Source organism: Callithrix jacchus, chromosome 9 (genome assembly GCF_049354715.1).
Source record: "Callithrix jacchus isolate 240 chromosome 9, calJac240_pri, whole genome shotgun sequence".
In the NCBI taxonomy this organism is placed as follows: domain Eukaryota; kingdom Metazoa; phylum Chordata; class Mammalia; order Primates; family Cebidae; genus Callithrix; species Callithrix jacchus.
This window is the reverse complement of record NC_133510.1, coordinates 66816554-66838106: the sequence shown is the minus strand read 5'-3', so window position 1 is coordinate 66838106 and position 21553 is coordinate 66816554. Positions and strand designations below refer to the sequence as shown.

Genomic DNA, 21553 nt, shown 5'->3' with positions numbered 1-21553 from the left:
TCTGTGTGTGCACGCATGTTTGTGTGCACGTGTGTGTCAGCCAAAATCAAATTTTGGCAGTGATTCACACTCCCATCTTTGAACTAAGAAACTGACATTCAGAAAAATCAAAGGTTTGGATGGTCGGGGAATTTGCAGGCAACTAGAGAGCTGCAAAATGTACTCCAGGTGCTCCTGTGAGAAGGGAGAAATGAAAGGCTGGGAGGAATAAGGGTCATCAACCTCACCATAGCTTACATTTGCACAGCTCACCCCACCAAACACATACACAAAGAGCATCCCCACAAGAGCCCTGAGAACTGGGCAATCGAGCTGTTCTAAACCATTTAATGAAACAGAAAACTGATTCCAAGAGAGATTAAGTGGCTTCTTCTAGACATTCCAACTAGGAAAAGACACAATTGGGATCAGAACCTGGGTTTTCTGATGTCAATTCAAGTGATATTCCCCTGAACTGGGTAAGAGGCTCAAAGAGAGGCCAGTGGAACTGGGTCCTGTGGATGAGTACACAAGAGAATTACAGAATGTTTCCATTCATGGCGCCTCAGAGATCACACCATCTAACCTGCCTCACAGAGAAGTGAGAGCACAGGCCCAAAGAAGTATAAATTTTTTTTTAAAGTGTCAAAGTCATAAGTCAATTCCTGAGACTCTTCCCATTACTGAATCAAACTCCTATTCTTTTTCCACTGCCCACTTTTGAGGCAACCCAACAGGGCTGGAGCTGCAGTGCCACCAGACCAGGCCTGTCATCTCCTGTGAGTCTCCAGGATCAAGGTGGGTGTGTGGGAAATTGAAAACCATGTGCAGGAAAGGCGTGAGCCACACACTCTCTCCTGTCTTCCTTACATACTGTGCATTCATAAAAATAAAGACAAAATGAGAGAGAAAGAGACACTAACATCTACAGGCAGCAACTACATTTTAGGAGCCACGTTGCATTTAAATACCACACAAAGTCTGTGTGGTAGGAGCTCTTAGCCTCATTTTAAATAAAAGGAAACTTAGGTTTATAGGGGTTGAAATATGTCCCCAAGTTCATCCAGCAGGTAACTGACAAGCCGCACTTGCCTCACTCCAGCGTCCAAGCCTGCTGCCTCGTGTGGGCTCCTATCATCGGCCTGCCTGCACCATCTGCACCTCCTATGCTCACCACTCCCCTGGCCTCACGCCTGGACCTCTTCACTCCCATGCTTTGCCCAGACTGTTCAACTCTCTTCTTTCCTTTCTATCCCCATTTCTCTCTGTCTTCTAAGCCCACTTCTACTCCTCTTTTCTGAAAGGCCTCCGGTTGCCTCGGCAACTTGCCACAAATCCCTACCCATAGTCAAGCTCTGGGCCACCAACGATCTCAATTCCTGAGCATTTGGTCCTGAATCTGTTTTCAGTCCATCAGGTCTTGTGGGCAAATGCCTTCACCTCTTGCTCCAAGCAGGCAGTGGACAGGTCCAGATCTCATCTCCTCCAGGAAGTTTTCCTCGATTCACACCTGGCAAGTGCCCTGTTGGTCTCTTTTCCCAAACCCAGCTGCTGCCAGCCTCAGTACATATCAATGCATTGGTTGGCTCATTTTCACACATGTGCTTCTGTGTTTCCTGGCCCCTCACTCACTCTGTAAGCCTTTTGAAAGCAAGACTAAGTCCCCTGTGCCTTTTGATGCCCTCCCAGCCTCCCACATGGCCCCTTATACTTGAGAGCTACCCCAGCAGTGCTGGATTACAGAACACCAAAACACCTCCCACCCAAGGACTCTCTCAAACACACACACACACACACACACACACACACACACACACCCCAGAACTGATCACTGAGATGAAGCTGCCAGGGGCTTGCTGTGGGGCATGGGCAGGAGCAGGTGTGGTGATGTTTTGAGAGCTTTTTGTGGGATGGGACTGAGAAGAGTTGAGAGACATGCAATGACAAGCCACCCAGCCCTGAGGGACTCCACCAGGGACGTGGGAGAGGGAAATCCCAGGGGAGTGGAGAGAGCCGAGGCCTGGGCGGAGTGAAGAGAAATCAGACAGTGGGGAGGTGGGGTGAGATGTTGAAAGCAGCGGGGCAGCAGAGGAGGGGCCAAGGCTTCTTATGCAGGAGGGAAAGGCACAGACCGGAGCGGCAGCCCTGTTTAGGACAGACAGCAAAGGAGGTTCCTGGGAGTCACTCACTCGCAAGGCTGAGCAGAGCAGAGGCCAGGAAGGAGGAAACCAAAGATGGGCAGAGAGGAGAGAGGCAGTGGGGCTCCCCTTTGTTGCCCTGCACCATGGAGGCCTCCAGGCCTGGGCTCTGCTCCTGACTCTGCACCTCTCTAGGCAGGTCACTGACCCTCTCTGAGCCTAAGTTTCCTTCCTCTGTAAAAAGGAGGCCTTATCTACTTTCCAGGTAAACTGTAGTAGAGGATAGATAAAGAAAAAAGGAAAGATTTTCTCTCACCCTTGAGTTTGAAAGAAGCCAGAAGCTGACATAATAATCAGAAAAAAAATTTTTTTGAGCAAGCTCCTGCTTTACTGGAAACAGTGAAAAGGCTGGAACTGGACATTTAAACTCTTGACATGGGCCCATTTCCCTCATCTTGTGAGGGGAAAGCCTTAAGGAGTCCATGGACCTGCCCTAGGAAACCTAGGGGCCATCCCATGGATGAAGGGATGCTGAGTGCACCTGAGGCTGGAGGGAGCTGGGGCCAGCTGCGAGGAGCCTTTGTCTCACTGCAGTGCCTGCTCTGCAGGGTGGGGGGACACAAACACTGATGGCTGAGCACAAGGAGCAGGCATGGAGGCCAGAATGCACACTTGGAACCCCCTGGAAGTCCTTCCGGGCTTGGGATTGGGCCACTTGGGATTGAGCCACTCCATGCTAGAAAACCCCCAACACCCGGAATTCCCAGCCAGCCCTGCAACAGTCCTGTTTCCTGGACTAATCAGAAAGCTGATAAAACCAAGGCAACCTTGAAGAGGGACCTTCCAGCTCAGTGTCATGTCCAATATTTTGTTGGATTTGCTGCCCTGAGACCAAATTAATGAGCAAATGACCATTAGTTTGAAGATGCATCCTGGGCAAAAGGACTGGGTAATTGAGAAGAGATGACATTTTCAAGAGACTCTTCTTAGACCAGGAACTTTCCCAGCCGAGAAATGCACACCTTGTCCAAGGTCAGATGGAGTTAGAATTTTACTGAGTCAATGGTTGCTCCTCCAGTTCACCATGTCCTCAGATCAAAATCTCTGTAGATGAGAAGCCAGTGGAATTAAATTTATATTTCCAGAACACCCCACCCTGCCACAGCCTCTCAGAGCGAGGAGCAGCTGGCAGCCTTTCCCTGGGACTCTCACCAGCCTGGGTGCTTGCTCCCTCCTGCCAGCTTCTTGATTTGATTCATGAATGGGTCCGCTTGGCTCTCCCTCTGAGTATGTGCCTTGTGGGAATGGCATTGATCAGGGGCAGAGATGGAGCACTCTGTGGTCCCTGGAAGGACCACAGACCCCAACACCTGATCTCCCCAACCCACTCCCAGGTGCAGTGGGACTCAGGCGAGATAACGCATATGTGGGCATTTCCTGCATGGTTTATAGAATTGATTGGCATTTTCACTGGGGTGAGCTGAAAGTGAGAGACATTTTCTTCTGATGGGATTTCTCATTGTCTCTGATGGAAATATTGTCTGTTTCAGGAAATCTCCTTCAGTGTCTTAGTGCCAGCCCTCTTCATTTAGGTCGCTAGAGTTACACCCTCTTATATAGAACATCAAATCAATACTTCTCATTTAGACACTGAGATGCCTTCCTCTCCTCTCTGGTCTTTATTTTTCCTGCCCTGTGGAATCTCTGTTTTAATATTCTTCAGATTCAGGTACATGGTCCCCTCCATCTGTCTCCCAGGCCTCCATGACTGACAAAGTCAAGAATTCTGAAGAGAAAAGGCAAGACCACATTTTCTGGGACAATCCCAACTTGTTCCCAGGAGAGGATGGGAAAGGTGAGCTGTGGTTGGCCTTACCCTTGCACTTTTTCTCAGAGCCAACCTGGATCTCCTTAGAATATCACACGCACACGTGATCCCAGGGATAATCAAACCCACGCCCTGTAATACACCCTGTGCTCCCAGAAAACTTAGCCTCATTTTACAATCCTGGCTAGGGCCCTTGGCCTCTTTGTGACTTTAGCTTTTGCTGGTGTCTGACCTTATTCTTCCTGTATAACACAGAGAGTAGAATTTCTCTCAGGCTCCACCACGTGAACTCTTGGGACCACAAAGATGTGAGATGCGTCCACACACATATCCCCACCCATCTCCACTCCCGCCCTCAACCTCCTGCCAAATGGTTAGCCAATCTCTGCTTGAAACTTGATCACTCCCCAGGTAGCCTCTCCCATGTCAGGATCAATAGAAAGGTGCTTCTTATATTGAGCCAAATCTGCTGTAGCTTTCCGCAGGGATATTGATGGAATTTGGATACAAGATTCATTCGAATAGGATGCCAACCCATATCGATAAGACATTGTGCTCCCAGGCACACCCCTCCAGAAGTCTTCGGGGGAGGGATGTAGCAGCTAACTGCAAACATCATTATTGACCCATAGTGATAAGACACTGTGTTCCCAAGCACACCCCTCTATTCTCTCTGAGAAGTTTCTCCCCATCTCACCTATCTTAGCAGCAGGCCTGTCAGGGGATGGTCAGGAAAGGGAAAGGTGAGTAGAGGGCCTGTCCACATGTAGGAGAGAAGTCCACCTTTCAGGGATATGTGGCAGCTAACTGCAAAGACACTGCCTATCTGGGTGATTGGCTAGAGTCAGCCACCCTTCCTGTGGTCCCACCGAAGCTCTTCAAATCTTTGCGGTTAGATGCCGCACCTTCCCCAGAGACTGCTCTCCAGGGCCTCTCACAGGTCCTTCTGTTGTCCTGGTCATCCTCCTCTGAGTGGGCTCCTATTTATTAATGTCCTTGGAGCTCAGAGTCACCAGAGTGATTTGACTCCGGAAGAGCATAAACAAGCTCTTGACGTGACTCTCTTCCTGATTCCCATGGCTGCCTCCAGCAGCCGCCACGCCCTCTGACTCACATCTCCTCATTTCCAGCTGGACACTCTGAAGTCGTTTTTACACCCACTGCTCTTCACCCACATCTTCCCTTCCTAGTCCTTGTGCTCTTGGCTCTTGACTGCAAGTGTGGGACACTGCATCTGTCTGCTCCCTCTCTTCTTCCCTTCGGGCAGCCTCTCTGCCCATCTTTCTCTTTCCTACCCAACCCCTAACAGGCCTGCTGCCAGGACAGGTGAGATGGGGAGAAACTTCCCAGGGAGAATGGAGGGGTATGCCTGGGAACACAGTGCCTTATCAATATGGTTTGAAGTGATATTCAAATGAATCCCATATCCAAGTTTTATCAATGTCCCTTCAGGGAATGAGAAAGTATATTGCATCCTTTATGTGCCTCCTTTACATGGACTCAGAAAAAACATGAGATGATGGCTTAACTTGCTCCCTTCTGGAATTTCTGCATCTCTGCTTCCCTCAAGCCATCGATTCAAGATGCCTCTGCCCATGACACCACTAGGTTTGTGGACCTCAGCCCCTTCCCTCCGCAGCTCAGTTTCTCCTGTCCAGCTGCTCCCCCTCACCCCACACCCTCTCTTATTTTGAATCTCTGAGCAGACTATTTCTCTCTTTGGAGGGCTCTTCCCTCACCTCATCACCCATGCCTCTCTTCCTCAGCCCTGTTCCATACCCAGTCTTCCAGGGGCCTGCTGGAACCAAATCTTCCTTCCCCAGCACTGGCACCTGCCATAGATCCCACTGTTCCTGTTTTGAGGGGTCTGACTATATCCTCAGGATAGGCCTTACTTCCACTCTCAGGCCAGAAGGTCCTTAGAAGCACACAGATTTATCTTCTCTCTGAATCTTCCCTCCACCCCCATAATATTTCATTTAAGCTATGAGCAACTTAAAAGTCAGAAACATGTTCATTCAACATTGCATTCCCAGTGCCTAAGCCACTGCCTGCCACACAGTAGGAGCTTAATAAGTGCCCACTGAACAAATGTATAATTGACTTTGAATGATCAGCCACTTGCAAGATTAACAAGACTACGTCTGCAAGATTCCTCAAGGCTGTGCATTACTTGTACAATCAAAAATAAGAAGAAATTTTAACTTCCCAATTATGAATAATTTCAGAGGCCTGCAGAAATTCGAGAAGAAATGGGCCAGGTACCGTGGCTTACACCTGCAATTCCAGCACTTTGGGAGGGCAAGTTTGGAGGACCACCTGAACCCAGGAATTTGAGACCAGCCTTGGCAACATGGTGAGACCCTGTCTTTATTCAGAAGAAAGAAGAAAATGAGAAGACGAAGACGAAGATCAGGATGAAGACAAAGATGAAGAGGAAGAAGAAGAAGAAAGAGAAGAAGAGGAAGGAGGAGAAAGAAGAGGGAAAGAAAAATAAGAAGGAAGAGGAGGAGGAAGAGGAGGAGAAGAGAGAAGAAAAGAGGAGAAGGAGGAGGAGGAAGAAGAAGGGGAGGAGGAAGGAGAAGAGAAGGAAGGAGGAGAAGAAGGAGAAGAAAAAGAAATAATGCATCTCCTGACCCAACAGCAGTTTCAGATCACAGAAAAATTTATTATAGAAATAGCAGAAATGCCACCCCTTGACAGTACAAGTTTGAATGAGGAAATGGTGAAGTCACACACACAGTCTAAGAGACCCACACTGAGCCCATCCAATGCCCCGGGAGAATCACACACTTGGACGTTGTGTTAGGACTCAGCTAGCAAGTGAAGGTGACTCCAGACCTCAGAAGCAGAGCTGCATTCCCTCTCTCAAGGCCTGTTCGTTGGCTGCTACTCTCCTCTTCCTGGCCTCTCCAATGCATTTCAAGCCTCTTTTGTAAGATTCAAAATTAAGAGTCAAATTCTCACAAAGCACTCACATCCACAGAGAACAGAAAGCAAGAGGGACTTGAGAGGTCTGGGAAAAGGCATTGAACTGCCTGGGGGAAAAAAAGTGGGCGGCTTCCAGACTGTCTGGGATTGGAACCCTTCAAAGACCCAAGTCAGATCCTAAGACTCCTCAGGCCCCCGGCACCTGGATGGAACAGAGCTGGGCTGCATGTGCCCACCCCGTGGGGCAATTCTCCTAGTGGTTATGGAGCAGAGCTCAGGAAGGGTCAGGCTTCCAAAGAATGGAGCTGTTAGGAGGGAACAGGACAGAAGCAGAACATGCCTGCCTGTTCATCAACTCCCCCTTCCACTGCTAAAACAGCCTTCCCTCTGGGCAAGGATTCGTGACCTTATGCTCTCTGAAATACTCCCATCTTGAGTTGTTTACACGGGGGAGAATGCTTCCAGAGACAGAGGTTCAGAACAGGACAGCTGCCCACCTGATGTGGGCAGCAAATCTACACTCTCCATCAATATGACCCTATGTGGCTATGAACCAAGAGGCAGGAACAGGCCGCTGGTGCAGGGGTTTCCCTTACCAAGCTAGCTTGCCCTGCAATCAGCATCTTCCCCCAAGGGGATCACCTTGTAGCCCCAGAGGGAGAGGGCGGATTCTTGTTCACAGAGCAGCCCAGGTGCAGCAAAGGGAACCTGGGGCTGAGACATCAGCTCTCCGTGTCTGCTCTACAGGCACTTTCCCTCCTTGCCAAACTAAATGTCTGGGTGTCTTTCAGCATTTGGGATCACCTAGCTGCAGTGGCTTGCGTTGGGGCATTAGGGCATTCTACCTGGAGGCAGAGGAATGGTAACAATGACTTCTCTCTACCCTGCCCACTCACACAGCCTCTGCCTCTGACTGGAATGTTTCTGCTCACCCTGAGCTACCAATCTTCCCAAAAAGGTGGGAGCAGGAACAGCAGCAGGGCCAGCGGAGCAGTCTGGTTGCGAATGTGCCTAGCTGTGACGCCAACTGCAAGCCAGTGCCCTCCAAACAGACAGTGGCTGTTTGGACTTACCCACCCTGCTTCCCCATTAGAGTCGAATTTATTGGCAAAATTGCTGAGATCCATCAAGAAAAGGGAACGAGAGGGGGTCGGGAAGGGCGCGGAAGGGAGGGGCTTGAGGAGAGGGGGGCGCGGGTGCTGGGGCGAGGTGTGGCCGAAGGGGAGCGAGGCCACTACTCCAGAATCCGCCTGTGGGAGGTGTTGGTGGAGGTCTGGATGATCTGCACGCGCGAGGACCCGCGGCCGCTTCTGCCGCTCCCTCCGTAGCTCCCGCCGCGGCCGCCGCTTCCGTAACCGCCTCCACTGCCTCCTAGTGAGCCGCCTCCGCCGTAACTTCTTCCGCCGCCCCCGCGGGAGCTACCGCCGCCGCCGTAGCCTCCTGGGCCGTAGCTGCCGCCGCCTCCCGCGCCGCCGCTGATGCTCACCTGGCTGTTCTGCACCGCTGTGGGGAAGAGGACCGTGCACCCGGAGTCAGAGGGACCGGGCAGGGCCCCCGCCTGCACCCGCCCCTGCACCCGCGGCCTCCTCCATTTTCGATCACCCGTGGCATCGACTTGCAAACCGATGCATTGAAAGTTGAAAGTGTTCCCACTTGAAAAGTTTTCTTCACACTACAAAGGGACGCCAGGGTGCCTCTCAGCAACACATTATCATTGTTTATTGAATATGCACCCTAAAGAGTTCTAGCCACTGCTGATTCCTGGGCATCATAATAATTAAAATAAGCAGACCTGAAATCACAACCATTATTTCGAATGAATTCTTCCAAGCTTTGCCATTACACTTACTTACTTTGATGTCTGTTGTATAGGACTGGGAGCCAAAATGCCAGACTTTCAGTTCTCTGCTGGCCTCCCCCTTCCCTCCCTCCACCCAGCACTGCCAGCCTCTCTCTGTCCCTGAGCTCTGCTACTTACAGATGCTCACGTGGCTCTGCAGCTCTCCTGACATCCTGTGAAACCAAAGCACACAGTCAGCCAGACCTACAGGGCCTGGGGAGAGAAAGCGGTGGCCCAAGGACATCCAGAGCAGAGGTGTCCCCAAGCCTTAGGGAAATTTGTGTGCATGAGCAGAGGTCAGGAAGCCAGTGGGGCAGAGAGAATTTTCAGCGTTTTCATGAAGCCTTTTAGTATTGGGGGTGAATACCTAGCTTCAGTGGCTTGGGTTGGGGTATAAGGACAGTCTACTTCGAGGCAGAGGAATGATAACAATGACTTCTCCCCACCCTGCCCACCAGCACAGCCTCTGTCCCTAATTTGAATGTTTCTGCTCACCCTGGGCTACCAATCTTCCCAAAAAGGTGGGGTTCATTGTTTCTCCAAGTTGCCAGTCCCACAGTTTTGTGGGTGCATCTCAAGCCTTGGCCCCAGGAACACAGCTGCTGGACCCACCTGCTCTCCTCGCCCTCCAGCAGCTGGCGATAGGTGGCAATCTCCACATCCAGGGACAGCTTGGCCCCCAGCATGGCCTGGTAGTCACGCAGCAGCCGGGCCAGCTCCTCCTTGGACTGCTGCAGGGCCTCCTCCAGGTCCTGCAGCTTCTGCCGTGCATCCTGGAGGGCCTGCTCGCCTCTCTCCTCGGCATCCGAAATGAGCGAGTGCATCTGTTCGATCTGCCCCAGAGACAGTTGGAGACCATTTTGGGGTTGTGTTTCCAGAGCCTGATTTGGCCGGGTGTGGTGTTGCGGGAGGCGCAGGGCTTGGTCAGCCCTCCCTGAGCACCCATCCCACCTGCTTCTTTATGCTGCTGATCTCTGCCTGCAGCCTCTGCACCGTGCGGTTGAGCTCTGCAATCTCCATCTTGCTGTTCTTCAGGTCATCTCCATGCCTCCCTGCTGTGATCTGGAGTTCTTGGTACTAGGGGCCAAAGGCAGCATCATGGTCAGCATGTGCTGCCCACCACAAGCCCCTCCAGGAGGGAGGAGGTCTGGGCTGCTCTTCCCTGGGAGATTCCCACCCACCTTGAGCTGAGGTGGGCCCCACATACACACTCCGAGCTATACCAAACCTCCCACACCCGAGCTGCGAACACGTGTACACATGCACATCATGCCCAGCCTCCTGCTTTCCCATCAGTCTCTGGGAAGACTCTCACCCCAGCCAGACAAACCTGCTTCGTGATGCCCTTTCTACCTCCTTTTCACACATCTAAGCCTTCACGCTGGTCCTTACCCACACTGAACCCCCTCACTCTTTCCACCCCACCATACCTTCCAGCCCTTTTCCAGGATGATCTCCCTAGGAGTCAGGCGGGACCTCAGGTGCTCAGAGGCCCTCCACCTGCTCCACATTCTGTCTCATTTCCCCTCCATCTCTTTCTGGGTCTGTATTGCCCCATCAATCAAAAGTCCACCCCCAGGACAGGGCTCTGAAGCGGGTGGGGGCAGCATCAACTACAGGGAATCTGCATTCTGCTGTTTTCACTGTTAGCCATTCACCTCCCAGTCTAATGCCAAAATCCATTCCACCCCAGAACACTGTCTGCAGGACAGTGGGCCAGAGGTCAGCCAGTACTGGAGTTGGCCATAGATCATCCAAAAACCAATCATCAAGTGCTAGTTGTTCAGAATTCAGTGACTGGACTGTCGGCCAGGCCCTTTCAACCAGAGGCTTCGCTATCCAAAAACAACCAGGTCAGTTTATGGTAAAGAAGTAACCAACAATGTGCCCAGCCGCTTCGCCACATAGAGGTTGATCTAAGAAGGGAGGGTGTAGTCTTACAACATAATGCCAGGCTGTTAAAAATGTGTCACAGAAAGGTATCCATATTCGATAAGTAAAAGGGAAAGTACAGCCTGGCCAACATGGCGAAACCCTATCTCTACTAAAAATACAAAAATTCGCTTGGTGTGGTGGTGCGCCTGTAATCCCAGCTACTCAGGAGGCTGAGGCAGGAGAATTTCTTGGACCCAGGAGGCAAATGTGGTAATGAGCCAAGATTGCTCCACTGCACTCCAGCCTGGGAGACAGAGTGAGACTCCATCTCAAAATAAAAAGAAAAAAGAGAGAGAGAAAAAAAAGTTTTTAAAGAGTATATTTTAATAGACAACATTATTTTAAAAAAGAATAAGAATCATTCTAGTGGTGAGGGGAATGGGTTTGTAGACACACAGCGGAATTTAATTAAGCTCTGGCTCTGCTATTTACTAGCTACAAGGCCTCGGGGAAATTAATCTCATGCTCTATATTATCTATTCTAAAATGGTGATAATGAAATTCTTATCTCATTGGTTGTTGTAAGGATTAAATGAAATAATATGTATTATGTAAAGCACTTTGTGCAGTGCCTGACACATATGAGTTCTCAACAAACATTTACTTTTAATTAAAAGTAATGGCAAGAACCTCAACTGCTTTTGCACCAGCCTAATAGCAACAAAGAACTGGCAGAAGAGATATTAACATGTTAATAGCGGTACTGAGAGATGGGTAATCTTTACATGTCATTTCTAGAATTTGTATAACAAACATATTTTACTTTAGAAATAAGAGAAAGACAATACAGTAAGAGAAAGACAATTCTGGGAAGAATCTTTTTCCGGGCACCAGGTCTGGGGGCCACACCCACCTTGGTCTGGTACAGAGCTTCAGCCTCCTCCTTGCTCCTCTGTGCAGTCAGCTCGTACTGGGTCCGCACTGCATCGATGATGCTGTCCAGGTCGAGGGAGCGGTTATTGTCCATGGACAGGACGACATTGGTGTCGCTGATGTGAGTCTGCATCTGAGACAGCTCCTGCAAGGCATGGCACACAGGCTGACTCCTTCCACTCTCCTTGGGGGGCCTCAGTTTTCCTCTGCTGCTCCCTCAAGGCTCTTGGGGGAAGCCGGAAGCCTGGGCCAGGTAGTCTTGGGAAAACGCTCTTGAAGTTGTTGTGTGTAATGAGAGATCATGGGGACAGGGGGAAGGAAGGAGCGTGAACCGGGAGCCCTTCAGATACCATCTCCCCATCCCACCTCTCCTGCAGCCACTACTCTGCCTTGCTCTGACTTGGCTGCCATCATGAGCTGGGCCCCTTGGCAGGCATGCTTCCTCCTCAAACTACATGGGCTCACCGAGACAGTAGAATGGACTCCAGTTGGGGAGCCACTTGGACTTCTGAGTCTTGGCTCTACCACTGACTAGCTAGGTAACCAAGCTAGTAATTTAGTCCCTCAGTGCCTTAGTTTTCCCATCTATAGAATGCAGATACCCATAACATAAGCCTCTAACACAGCATCTGGCCCAGAGCAGGAACCCCCAAGTTAGACACAGGCAAAAGAGGGCTGAGTGGTGGAGTGTTTGATCCCTCACCACTAAGGTCAGGATCCTCTCCCTGTGAGGCTCACACTGTCACTTCCCACAGAGTTCCCTAACAGCTCCATCAGCTCCCCAGAATTAATGAAGATTTCTGGTTGGTTTTGCCCTATATGTCTTGTTGATGTCCCAGACAGATCGGAAGCCATGAACCAGGGACAGTTTCACCTCCACCTAACTCAGGATTCTCCCAGCCTTCCATCTCCATGACCCCAACCTGGGGATTCTGAGGACTGGGGTGGAGAGGATGGCTGACTCCAGGCCCACAGAGTTGGGGTACCTGGGGAGATGAGACCCTAGTGGGTAGTGTTGAGTTTCAGGCCTCCCCTTACAGCCCATACTCCTTGTGAGATGTGAGAAAAGAAAGGGGGTTCTTATAAAGGCTTCACTCACCGTCAGAAATAAATGTTTCAAGAAATTGACCTCCCCAGTCAGAGTGTCCACCCTAGACTGCAGGTCCACTTTGCTCACATAAGCGGAGTCCACATCCTGAATAGCAGCAGAAACAGTTTGACTTTATTGCCCAGGCATTCCCTGCCACCAGCTCACTGGGTGGTTCAGACAAGTAGCAGAGCCACTCTGGGTTTATTTCCTTACTTAAAAAAGTCATCATCTCTCTCAAATAAAGGACCCACAAGTCCCAGTTTTCCTGGCCAGAAGGAGATGTGACACCAACCTCCACATCCCAGTCAGTCACACCCAACACTCCAGGTCCTTCCCCGTGTCCCAAGGCCACAAATAACCGACACTCAAAAGTGTTTGTAGTCACAATAGCGAGTGTTTACTGACTGCTAGGGGTGTGCAGGCACAGTCCTAAGAACTTATTAAGCATCATTTCATCCAAACCGGCCATTTCACTTAATTTCACTTTCAGGACCCCAGAGAGATAAGAACTCCAGGCTTCCTAAAGAGTCATTATCAGTGTGGATTCCAGTGTAAGGGCTCTGCATTCAGGCATCACACATGGCAAGCTGGCCCCAGAGGCCACCCTGCCCTTGTGCAGAGCATCCCATAAGGATTCCTCACTCCCCTCAGCCTCCTGGGCCCACAGCCACCCTTGAGACACCTCTTTCCCTCACCTTCTTCAGGACGACAAAGTCATTCTCACTGCCAGTCCTCTTGTTGATTTCATCCTCATACCTGTCAGGGGAGGCAAGGAACACAGACAGGCTGCAGGCTGACCTTGGCTGCCTGAGGTTTCTCCTCTCAGCAGAAAGCTTGGACTTCCCCAAATCTTTGCTGTCCTGGACTCAGAGAACCCTGCTCAAGGTGCTGGCTGTCCATTGTCAGAGGCTGGCACTCTCATGGATGAGGGCAGAGCCAACTCCTGGGTCTCTGGGCCAACAGAGGGGACCCCAGGCCAACATGGAAAACCCAGAGCCACAGAGAATACCCCTGGAATGTCTTTCTATCTTAATGTTTTACCTTTGTAAATGTGTCAAACTCATTCATTCTTTAAAATTGAGAACATGAAATCACAACCACTTTTACTAATTTTTTTTTTTTTTTTTTTGAGACAGAGTTTTACTCTTGCAGGCCAGGCTGGAGTACAGCAGTGCAATCTTGGCTCACTGCAATGTCCGCCTCCCAGGTTCAAGTGATTCTCCTGCCTCAGCCTCCTGAGTAGCTGGGATTACAGGCACGCGCCACCATGCCCAGCTAATTTTTTGTATTTTTAGTAGAGACGGGGTTTCAACATGTTGACCAGGATGGTCTCGATCTGTTGACCTCGTGATCCACCCACCTCGGCCTCCCAAAGTGCTGGGATTACAGGCTTTGGCCACCGCGCCCGGCCACTAAATATTTTTAAAGAGAAAAAATTTAACCTACAGTTCTGCGCCCCTCCCCCACCAGCACCTCCAGTGTGGATTTCATTTCTCTCTTGTTGACTCACACATACTTGGACCTCCACTGGTACGACACAGTAAGCCTGCCAAGGTGATGGGAGATTAGCACTCTGCCCCCAAGTGGGGAAGCAGAGGGAGGGAGAGGCTCAGCTGCCTGCACAGCCCAGGAGCAGCTGATGTGGAATTCAACAACTCCTGTGACCCCTACTGTTTGTAGTCATAATAGTGAGTGCTTATTGACTGCTGGGGGTGTGCACGCACAATACTAAGAACTTATTAAGCATCAATTCATCCAAACCGGCAGTTCTCAAAGTGTGGTCCCCAATCGATGAGCATCAGCATCACTTGGAAACCTGTGAGAAGTACAAACATTCTTGCCCCATCCCGGATCTGCTGAATAAAAAACTCGAGGGGCAGGGCCCAGCAATTTGATTCCAGCAAACTGATGCATGCTCAAGTTTGAGAACCACAGATCTACCCACAACAGTCCAACAAGGGAGGTTCTTGCTATTCCCACGTCACAAATGTGAAAACTAGAGGCTAAAAAGATGAATTTGTGGGCAGCTAGTAAGTGGCAGAGCCCACACTGGAACTCAGGCTTATTTGGTTCCAACCTCCATGAAGCTATCCTGCCCCTCCCCACCCAGTACTATTGACAGTGGGCCCCCAATATCATTCTACCTGGGTTGCCACATACAAAACAGCACCTCCTGCAGTTTTGCAGTGGAAAGCCTGCATGCCCTGCCCTCCCCGCTCCCTGCCACACCCTTACACATAAACATTGAAGCAGAGTGTCTTGCCCCTGTGACCAGTTTCCAGCCATGCTTCTTCTCCCCTGCTCTGCCCTGCCTGGAGTCTCACTTGCTCTTGTAGTCCTCCACGACATCCTGCATGCTCCTGACCTCTGTGTTCTGGTGCATCTGCTCCGCATTGAGAAAATCCACCCGCCTCTTCAGGGCATGGATGTAGCTCTCGAAAAGCGGCTCCAAGTTGTTGGTCCGAGTTGAGGTGTCCACCTGCTGCAGCAACTCCCATTTTGTTTGTAGCACCTGGTTCTGCTGCTCCAGGAATCGCACCTAAGAGCGAGAGACCCCAGTCCACCCCAGGCCAGGGGTCAGAGCAGGTCGTCCATGAGTAGTGAGATCCATAGCCCCACAACACATCCAGATCTCAGAGAATCACGATGGCCCCTCCAAAGATCAGAGAGCTTCCTTTTCTCTGGGATTGAGACTCACAGAGGGCAATGTGGTTTCTGACGGCCAATGGCTATAAGGTCAACTTGCCTAAAATTAACACTAAACTCACTCTGGTTTTGAAGGTAAATCGACCCCAACAGTGTGCCTTCATTTACACCACAGAGCGCTCAGCCTCCACACTCAATTTATCCATGCCAACCTAAGGAAATGGTGTTCCGGAGCATCTGAGACACTGGCAAGCCCAAAGTCTCCTTTCACTTTGTGGTCAAAATGTGTTATGTGACAGAGGAGAGGAAGAAAGAAGAGAGGAGGATCAATTTGGCTTAGAACATCAAACGAGTTACTGAGCAAACTTGGTTGGGTGCCCCTGCCCTGCGGCCGCCACCACCGCTGCTGTCTGTCAGGATGTTTGTCAGGAAAGTAACTCATTTAAATGCTTTTATGATGAAGACAGAATTTTAAGGCAAATGTTCTCATTTTTTTTAAAGTCTAATGCGTTCAAGTGCCCCAAAGTGAGGACTTTGGGTTTTCAGGTGTTTGAGAACTACCCACTTTTTTATTTCCCGGTATTTTCACTGCCTCTTCTCCCAAAACTGTGGATACGAAGGTTAGATGAGGGTCCAGTGAGGTGACTGGCTGTGCAAAGTGCGTGGCTTGTCCTCCGCATGGTAATGACCAGCGAGCATCCACCTCTCCTCTGCCGGTCACACGCTTCGGTCACAGAGCCTCCGCTCCGATGCCCTGATAGAAGCAGTGGTGCAGCCTCCGGACTCTGCTCAGGTGCACACTGGAGCGCACGCACAAAAACACACACCCTCCACAATCTGACTCCTTTATACCGGTGCCTCCCCTGGGCATGTGCAAAGGGGCGAACCCACTGCTTTGTGTGGTCAGAATGGAACCGTGAAGACACTCCCCTCCTATGTGACACTAACGAGGGTCCCCCACGTTCCCCGGCCCTTGAGACACTGCCCGTCTGAGGGGCCAATGCTAGTTAGCTCCCTTTGGATTCTGACTCTAGGCTGGAAAATGTTTGCAGACAACACCATCTCCCATGGCTCATTTTTGCCAGCCTTATCAAAGCAGATTAGGCAAGCAGCTCTCCCAGGCTTGTCAGCAGAGCTTACAACACCATGAGAAATTCCTGCCACTCTCTATTTTTACTCTGTGGTGGCACTCCCAGGGAGTGGAGCAGTCAATTCAGCACTCATTCACTGCACTCAGTGGCAGTGGCGTTGTAGGGACGAAAAGAAAGACTGTTGTGGTCCTGTGGACAGTCTCCACATAAAACAATGAGGGAGCAGTGAGACAACTCTGGCTGTATCCCAGGTACCCACCCGCAATATCCCAGGAACTCATAGCAGACACTGTGGTTCCCATCAGGCCACCCAAACTGCCAATGCAGAGTCTGGCTACAGGGAGTACCTTAACCACAGGCCAGTCAGTGAAAGCCATTGTGTTTTTTCCCCAGGTTCCTCAAAACACTCCTGGCCTGTCCCACCAGCAAAACTCAAGGGCAGCTCAGCTAGCACAGATGGGATGAAGCACGCTGCTGAGCTGCCTTCTCACCCACCCTCTACTTCAGTGGCCTCCCCTGCACAGGGACCTCCCAGTGCCCCCAGCACCCCAGGTCTTCCCAGCTCTGCCCAGCAAACTCCTACTCTGCCTTAGCCCTCGGTGGAGGTGACATCCCATCAGTGTGTCCCCTTGGCGGCCCCTTGTTTCTTCCCTTTCTAGATCCTCTGAGACTTGCAGTCATGTGGCAGTGTGTGAGCATCTGTGTCCCGGGCTGCACTGGGACCCTGTGAGGGCGGGCCAATGTCTACTTTGTTCTTCAGAGGACACAGTGGACCCATAGACACACAGCGCCCAACACAGAGAAGACAGAAAGTTCTGTGCACTCATGAAGTGCAGAGGTTTTAGAATTGCCTGCTGCTGTGGGCTCTCCAGGCCACTCGCCACCCCTGGCATAGAGGCCTAAGGGTCAGCTAAGCAAGGCCAGACCAGTGTCCAAGGTGAAGAGCTGGGCCCCTCCCTTCCTTCCTGAGGCTCTGTCCCCTTGTCACTGGTTCTAGAAAGCCTTTGGCTCCATATCCACTCTCTGAGCACCCAGCCCTGACCCCTGATGGGCCGACCCAATTTTTCATCCAACAACTATTTATTGAGCATTTCTCATGTGCCAGGCACTATTCTGGGTGCTAGGGATTCGGTAATAAACAGAGCAGACAAAATCCCTGCTTTCTACGAGTTCACATTCTATTTAGAGGATAATGTAACAAAATAATCATGCAAAAAACACAGTGCCTGACAGGGCTGCAGGGATTATGGAGTAACACAGGGCTGGGCATAGGAACGCAGAGGTGGTGGTCAGGAAGGACCCCACTGAAACTGTAGCATCTGAGCAAAGACCCATAGGAGGTGAGAGAGGAGGCTGGGCCTCTCTTTCAGCAGGAGAGTTCCAAGCAGAGGGAATGGCAAGTGCAAAGACCTGGAGACAGAATGGAGCCTTGGATGCTGGTGAGCAAGAGGAAAGCAGGAGAGGAGGCAGAGGGGCGCAGGAGACTGCAGGCAGCAATGAGTTGGCAGCCGGGGGCTATTTTCCAGGCCTCACTCTGCTCACTAGCCATTGCAGCCTGAAAGCTGTTCCACCCAGGGAGGGCAATGTGATTTGATTCCACAAATGCAAGTGCGGGGTTAGCAGCAGCTGTGAGTTGAAGGGCCGATAATATAAGGCCTTGTATGATTTGGGCTTTTCTTCCAATTGAGACAAGAAGGCATTGAAGGGTTCCAGTGGAAGAGCCGTGTGACAAGCTTTTAAAGGATGGCTCTGCTGCAGTGTCGAGAATAGGCTATATAGGGTCAAGGGTGAAAGCAGGAAGACCAGTATGGAAAGCAGAGTCAGAAGTCATCTGTCATAGAAGCCTTCCCACTTCCAGCCAGGCCGTAGCCCACCTGGCTGAGGAGCCTCTCCTCATAGTCTTCATAGGCCCTTAGAAGAACAGGAGGCCAAGATCTCTTGCATGTTAGCCTCTGCCCTCTGCCCCATGCTATACAACTGGCAGACACCCTGTTCATGGCAGGGGCCATCATCAGATGAGCCTCAGGAGGTCAGTTGCCAGTGGCCTCTGGTGATTTCCCAGCCCTCTCTTCTCCTTGCTCCTCTCTTGGCCCAGCCGTGACCTCCCAGTAGCAACTCCTTGCTCCAGTGAAACCCTCTGACCCCTGCCTGTGCCTGAAGTGTGGTGATACTTAGCCAAATTTCCCACGCAGCATGATCAGAAGCCACGAGAGCACACTGCTGTGTTGTGCTCCTTTTCAGCAGCCTCTGGGCCTCAGCACAATCACCCTCCTCAACCCACTCATACACTGTCCCATCCCCAGCATCTGCCCAGGTATCAGAGGTCTGCCCTGCCAGCCAGCATGGCCTCTGGCCACAGCTACCCTGCAGTCAGGCCACAGGTCAAGCTCTGGCCTCAGCACTGAACTCCTGTGGGGACTGAGGGAAAGTCACTGAGTGTGCAAGCGGCCCTGGTGCTCCGTGGGGTTTCCCACTGCATCCCTGAAGACAAAGTTCATCCTGGGGAGGTACCAGTGGCCGCTATGCCTCCACCTCCAGACAAAAGGAGATGTTAGGGTAGGTCTTCACCATGGCTAGTTCGCCAGTCTAGCCAGTCTGCTGCTTGGTACCTAATCTGAGGTTTCAACGGAGAACTAGGAACAGGGGCTTCTGTGTCTCCATCTGGCCCATCCTTGGCCCTTGATGAGCCAAAAGGGGGAACTCAGACAGAACCCCATATTGCATGCTATTGGCTTTAGCCCAGAGAGATACCCACCACCAGGATATTCACCATGCCCTGCCTGCTTCTCCTGCCCTGGCTCTGTGGCTTTATCTCCACTTCTCTCCTGCGCCTCCTGGTATGCCATTTTCTCCAGGAATTGTAACCATTTGAAATTCCCTACAGGTGTCACACTTTTGTGCCTCCTGGTCCTTCTGCCTGAAAATCCCCTCTGCCCTAAGAACCCATTTAACTCTTCCCCGACCTTCCAGACTCAGCAGGCAGAGCTCATGACACCCTCTTTTGAACTACCATGGCCCAGAGAGTACTACCTATTCACACACTTCGCACACACTGTTGTAATTCTCTCCCCTTTAGACGTGGGCTCCTTGGTGGTAGGACCTGTGTCTTAGTCACCTGTAGCACTTGGCACAGTGTCTGGCCTATCTAGAAAATATTTGTGGGCTGGATGGGTGAATGGATGTGTGGGCGGATAGTTGGGTGGATTGATGGGTGAGTGAATGAACGAATAAGTGTGTGTGTGTGTGTGTGTGTGTGTGTGTGTAAATGGATTGTGTGGATGGGTGGGTGGGTGGATGCATGGATGAATAGATTGAAGAATGAGTGGATGGATGGATGATTAGATTGAAGAATGAGTGAATGGATGGATGAGTGTGTGTGTATGTGTGTGTGTGTGTAAATGGATTGTGTGGATGGGTGGGTGGGTGGATGCATGGATGAATAGATTGAAGAATGAGTGGATGGATGGATGATTAGATTGAAGAATGAGTGAATGGATGGATAAGTGTGTGTGTATGTGTGTGTGTGTGTGTGTGTAAATGTATTGTGTAGATGTGTATGGATGGATAGATGGGTGCGTGGGTGGATGGGTGGATGGAAAATTAATAATTGTGAATGAGAATGAGGGTACTACACCAACACCATGTATCCATTGAATATTTTTACACTGCTTATCTCCTTTCCTGCCGAAAGGAAATGATAGAATTAAATCCCTGCAAAAAGATAAGTTGAAGCCCTAATGAGGTAAATTTTTTCCTAAGGTCCCAGGTATCACCAAGCTGAAGCAGCACGATGTGCTGAGACGTGGCAGGGTGCAATCCCTCTCAGTCATTGGTCAGTGACTAAAGACCCTCCCTGCCCCTATGGTGCTCACCTTGTCAATGAAGGAGGCAAACTTGTTGTTGAGAACCATAATCTGCTCCCGCTCCCGGGTCTTGATCCTCTGAATTTCAGGGTCCACCTCCAGGTGAAGTGGCTCTAGGAGACTCTGGTTAACAGTCACCTCTTGGATGCCTCCAGGAGGACAAGAAGGACCAAACCCCCCAAGCCCAAAATTGCTAGCCCCAAATCCAGCACCCCCAAAACCACCTCCTCCAAAACCACCACCTCCAAAGCCACCCCCTCCAAAGCCACAAGCCCCAATGCTGCCAACCCTAAAGCCTCTGCCCCCTCCAAATCCTCCTACTCCCCAACCCTGGCGGAAACCACTGGCGCTCCTCCCCAGTAGATTAATGGAGATGCTTTTGCTGCCACCCAGATTGTAGAGGCTCCTAGAGCCAAACCCCCTTCCATAGCTCCCATATCCTCCACCACCACACCTCCCTTGAGCGTGACATACGGAACCCACAGCCCGACTCCCACCACCAGAGGCTGCAGAAGAGCTGGTACTATAAACCCGCCTGCTCCTTGAGCTAAACGCAGACTGAGAACTAAATTGGCGGCTCATGGTTGCTGGAGCATCCAGAGAAGCAGACAAGAGAAAGAGTCTCGCAGGAAGGAGGCAGAGACCAGAGAGGAAAGGAGCTCTGACTCCTTTGGAAGGGATCTGGCTCCGTCTCTATATATACACACACACATTGCTGGGCTGGGCACTTTTAGAATCCTGAAAGGGGAGTATTGATGTTTGGTTTGCCTGCCAGCAACATCTGTTTAAAACCTCACACCTATGAGTTGCAGGAATTAGATTGCAGACAGACTTCCCCAACTCGATCGTTTATCATTCATCTCCTGCCATTTAGAGATCAGAGTGCAATAATCTCTCAGGATCTTGTTGCTGGAAACTCCTATACAGATTCCCCCCAAATCATCAGTTCATCTCTTCCTAAGAAACTCCACCATTGAGTTGTTTGTTTCTGGGGTGTGCCTGGGAGATCTGGGGCAAAGTTAGATGGTGTCTAGAAACTTCAGGACCACAGTTGGGACAAAGGTGGAGACACTTTCTGTCATAGCATTGTCCCAATGGGGCAAAAGTTTTGTTCCGATCTCCCCACACACTGCTTCTGCTCCCTGCAGCTGCCATCACCACGCGCACCCCAAGTGTTCTCACATGCAAGTGCAGTATTGTGGTCACTGAGTACAAGTGGAGGCCCACGGATTCTGCCAAGGTCATTCATGTCGTATGTTGCTTAATAAACCTCAGACTCCTCAAATACAAAACCACACCAGGTCCTTCAGCACCAGAAGTCTGCGGCTGTAGATTTGTT

General features: G+C 50.8%; 1 protein-coding gene across 1 annotated transcript; it reads right to left on the bottom strand.

Moving 5' to 3' along the window:
• Positions 1 to 6592: 6592 nt before the first annotated feature.
• On the bottom strand, positions 6593 to 20886 carry KRT77 (keratin 77). Its single transcript, XM_035256690.2, has 9 exons — positions 20224 to 20886; positions 14939 to 15153; positions 13310 to 13370; positions 12624 to 12719; positions 11505 to 11669; positions 9668 to 9793; positions 9329 to 9549; positions 8855 to 8889; positions 6593 to 8379 (listed from the first exon to the last, which is right to left on the bottom strand). The coding sequence occupies exons 1-9, from the start codon at positions 20794 to 20796 to the stop codon at positions 8111 to 8113; spliced, it is 1761 nt and encodes a 586-aa protein (XP_035112581.2). The 5' UTR covers positions 20797 to 20886; the 3' UTR covers positions 6593 to 8110.
• Between the last annotated feature and the right edge of the window lie 667 nt (positions 20887 to 21553).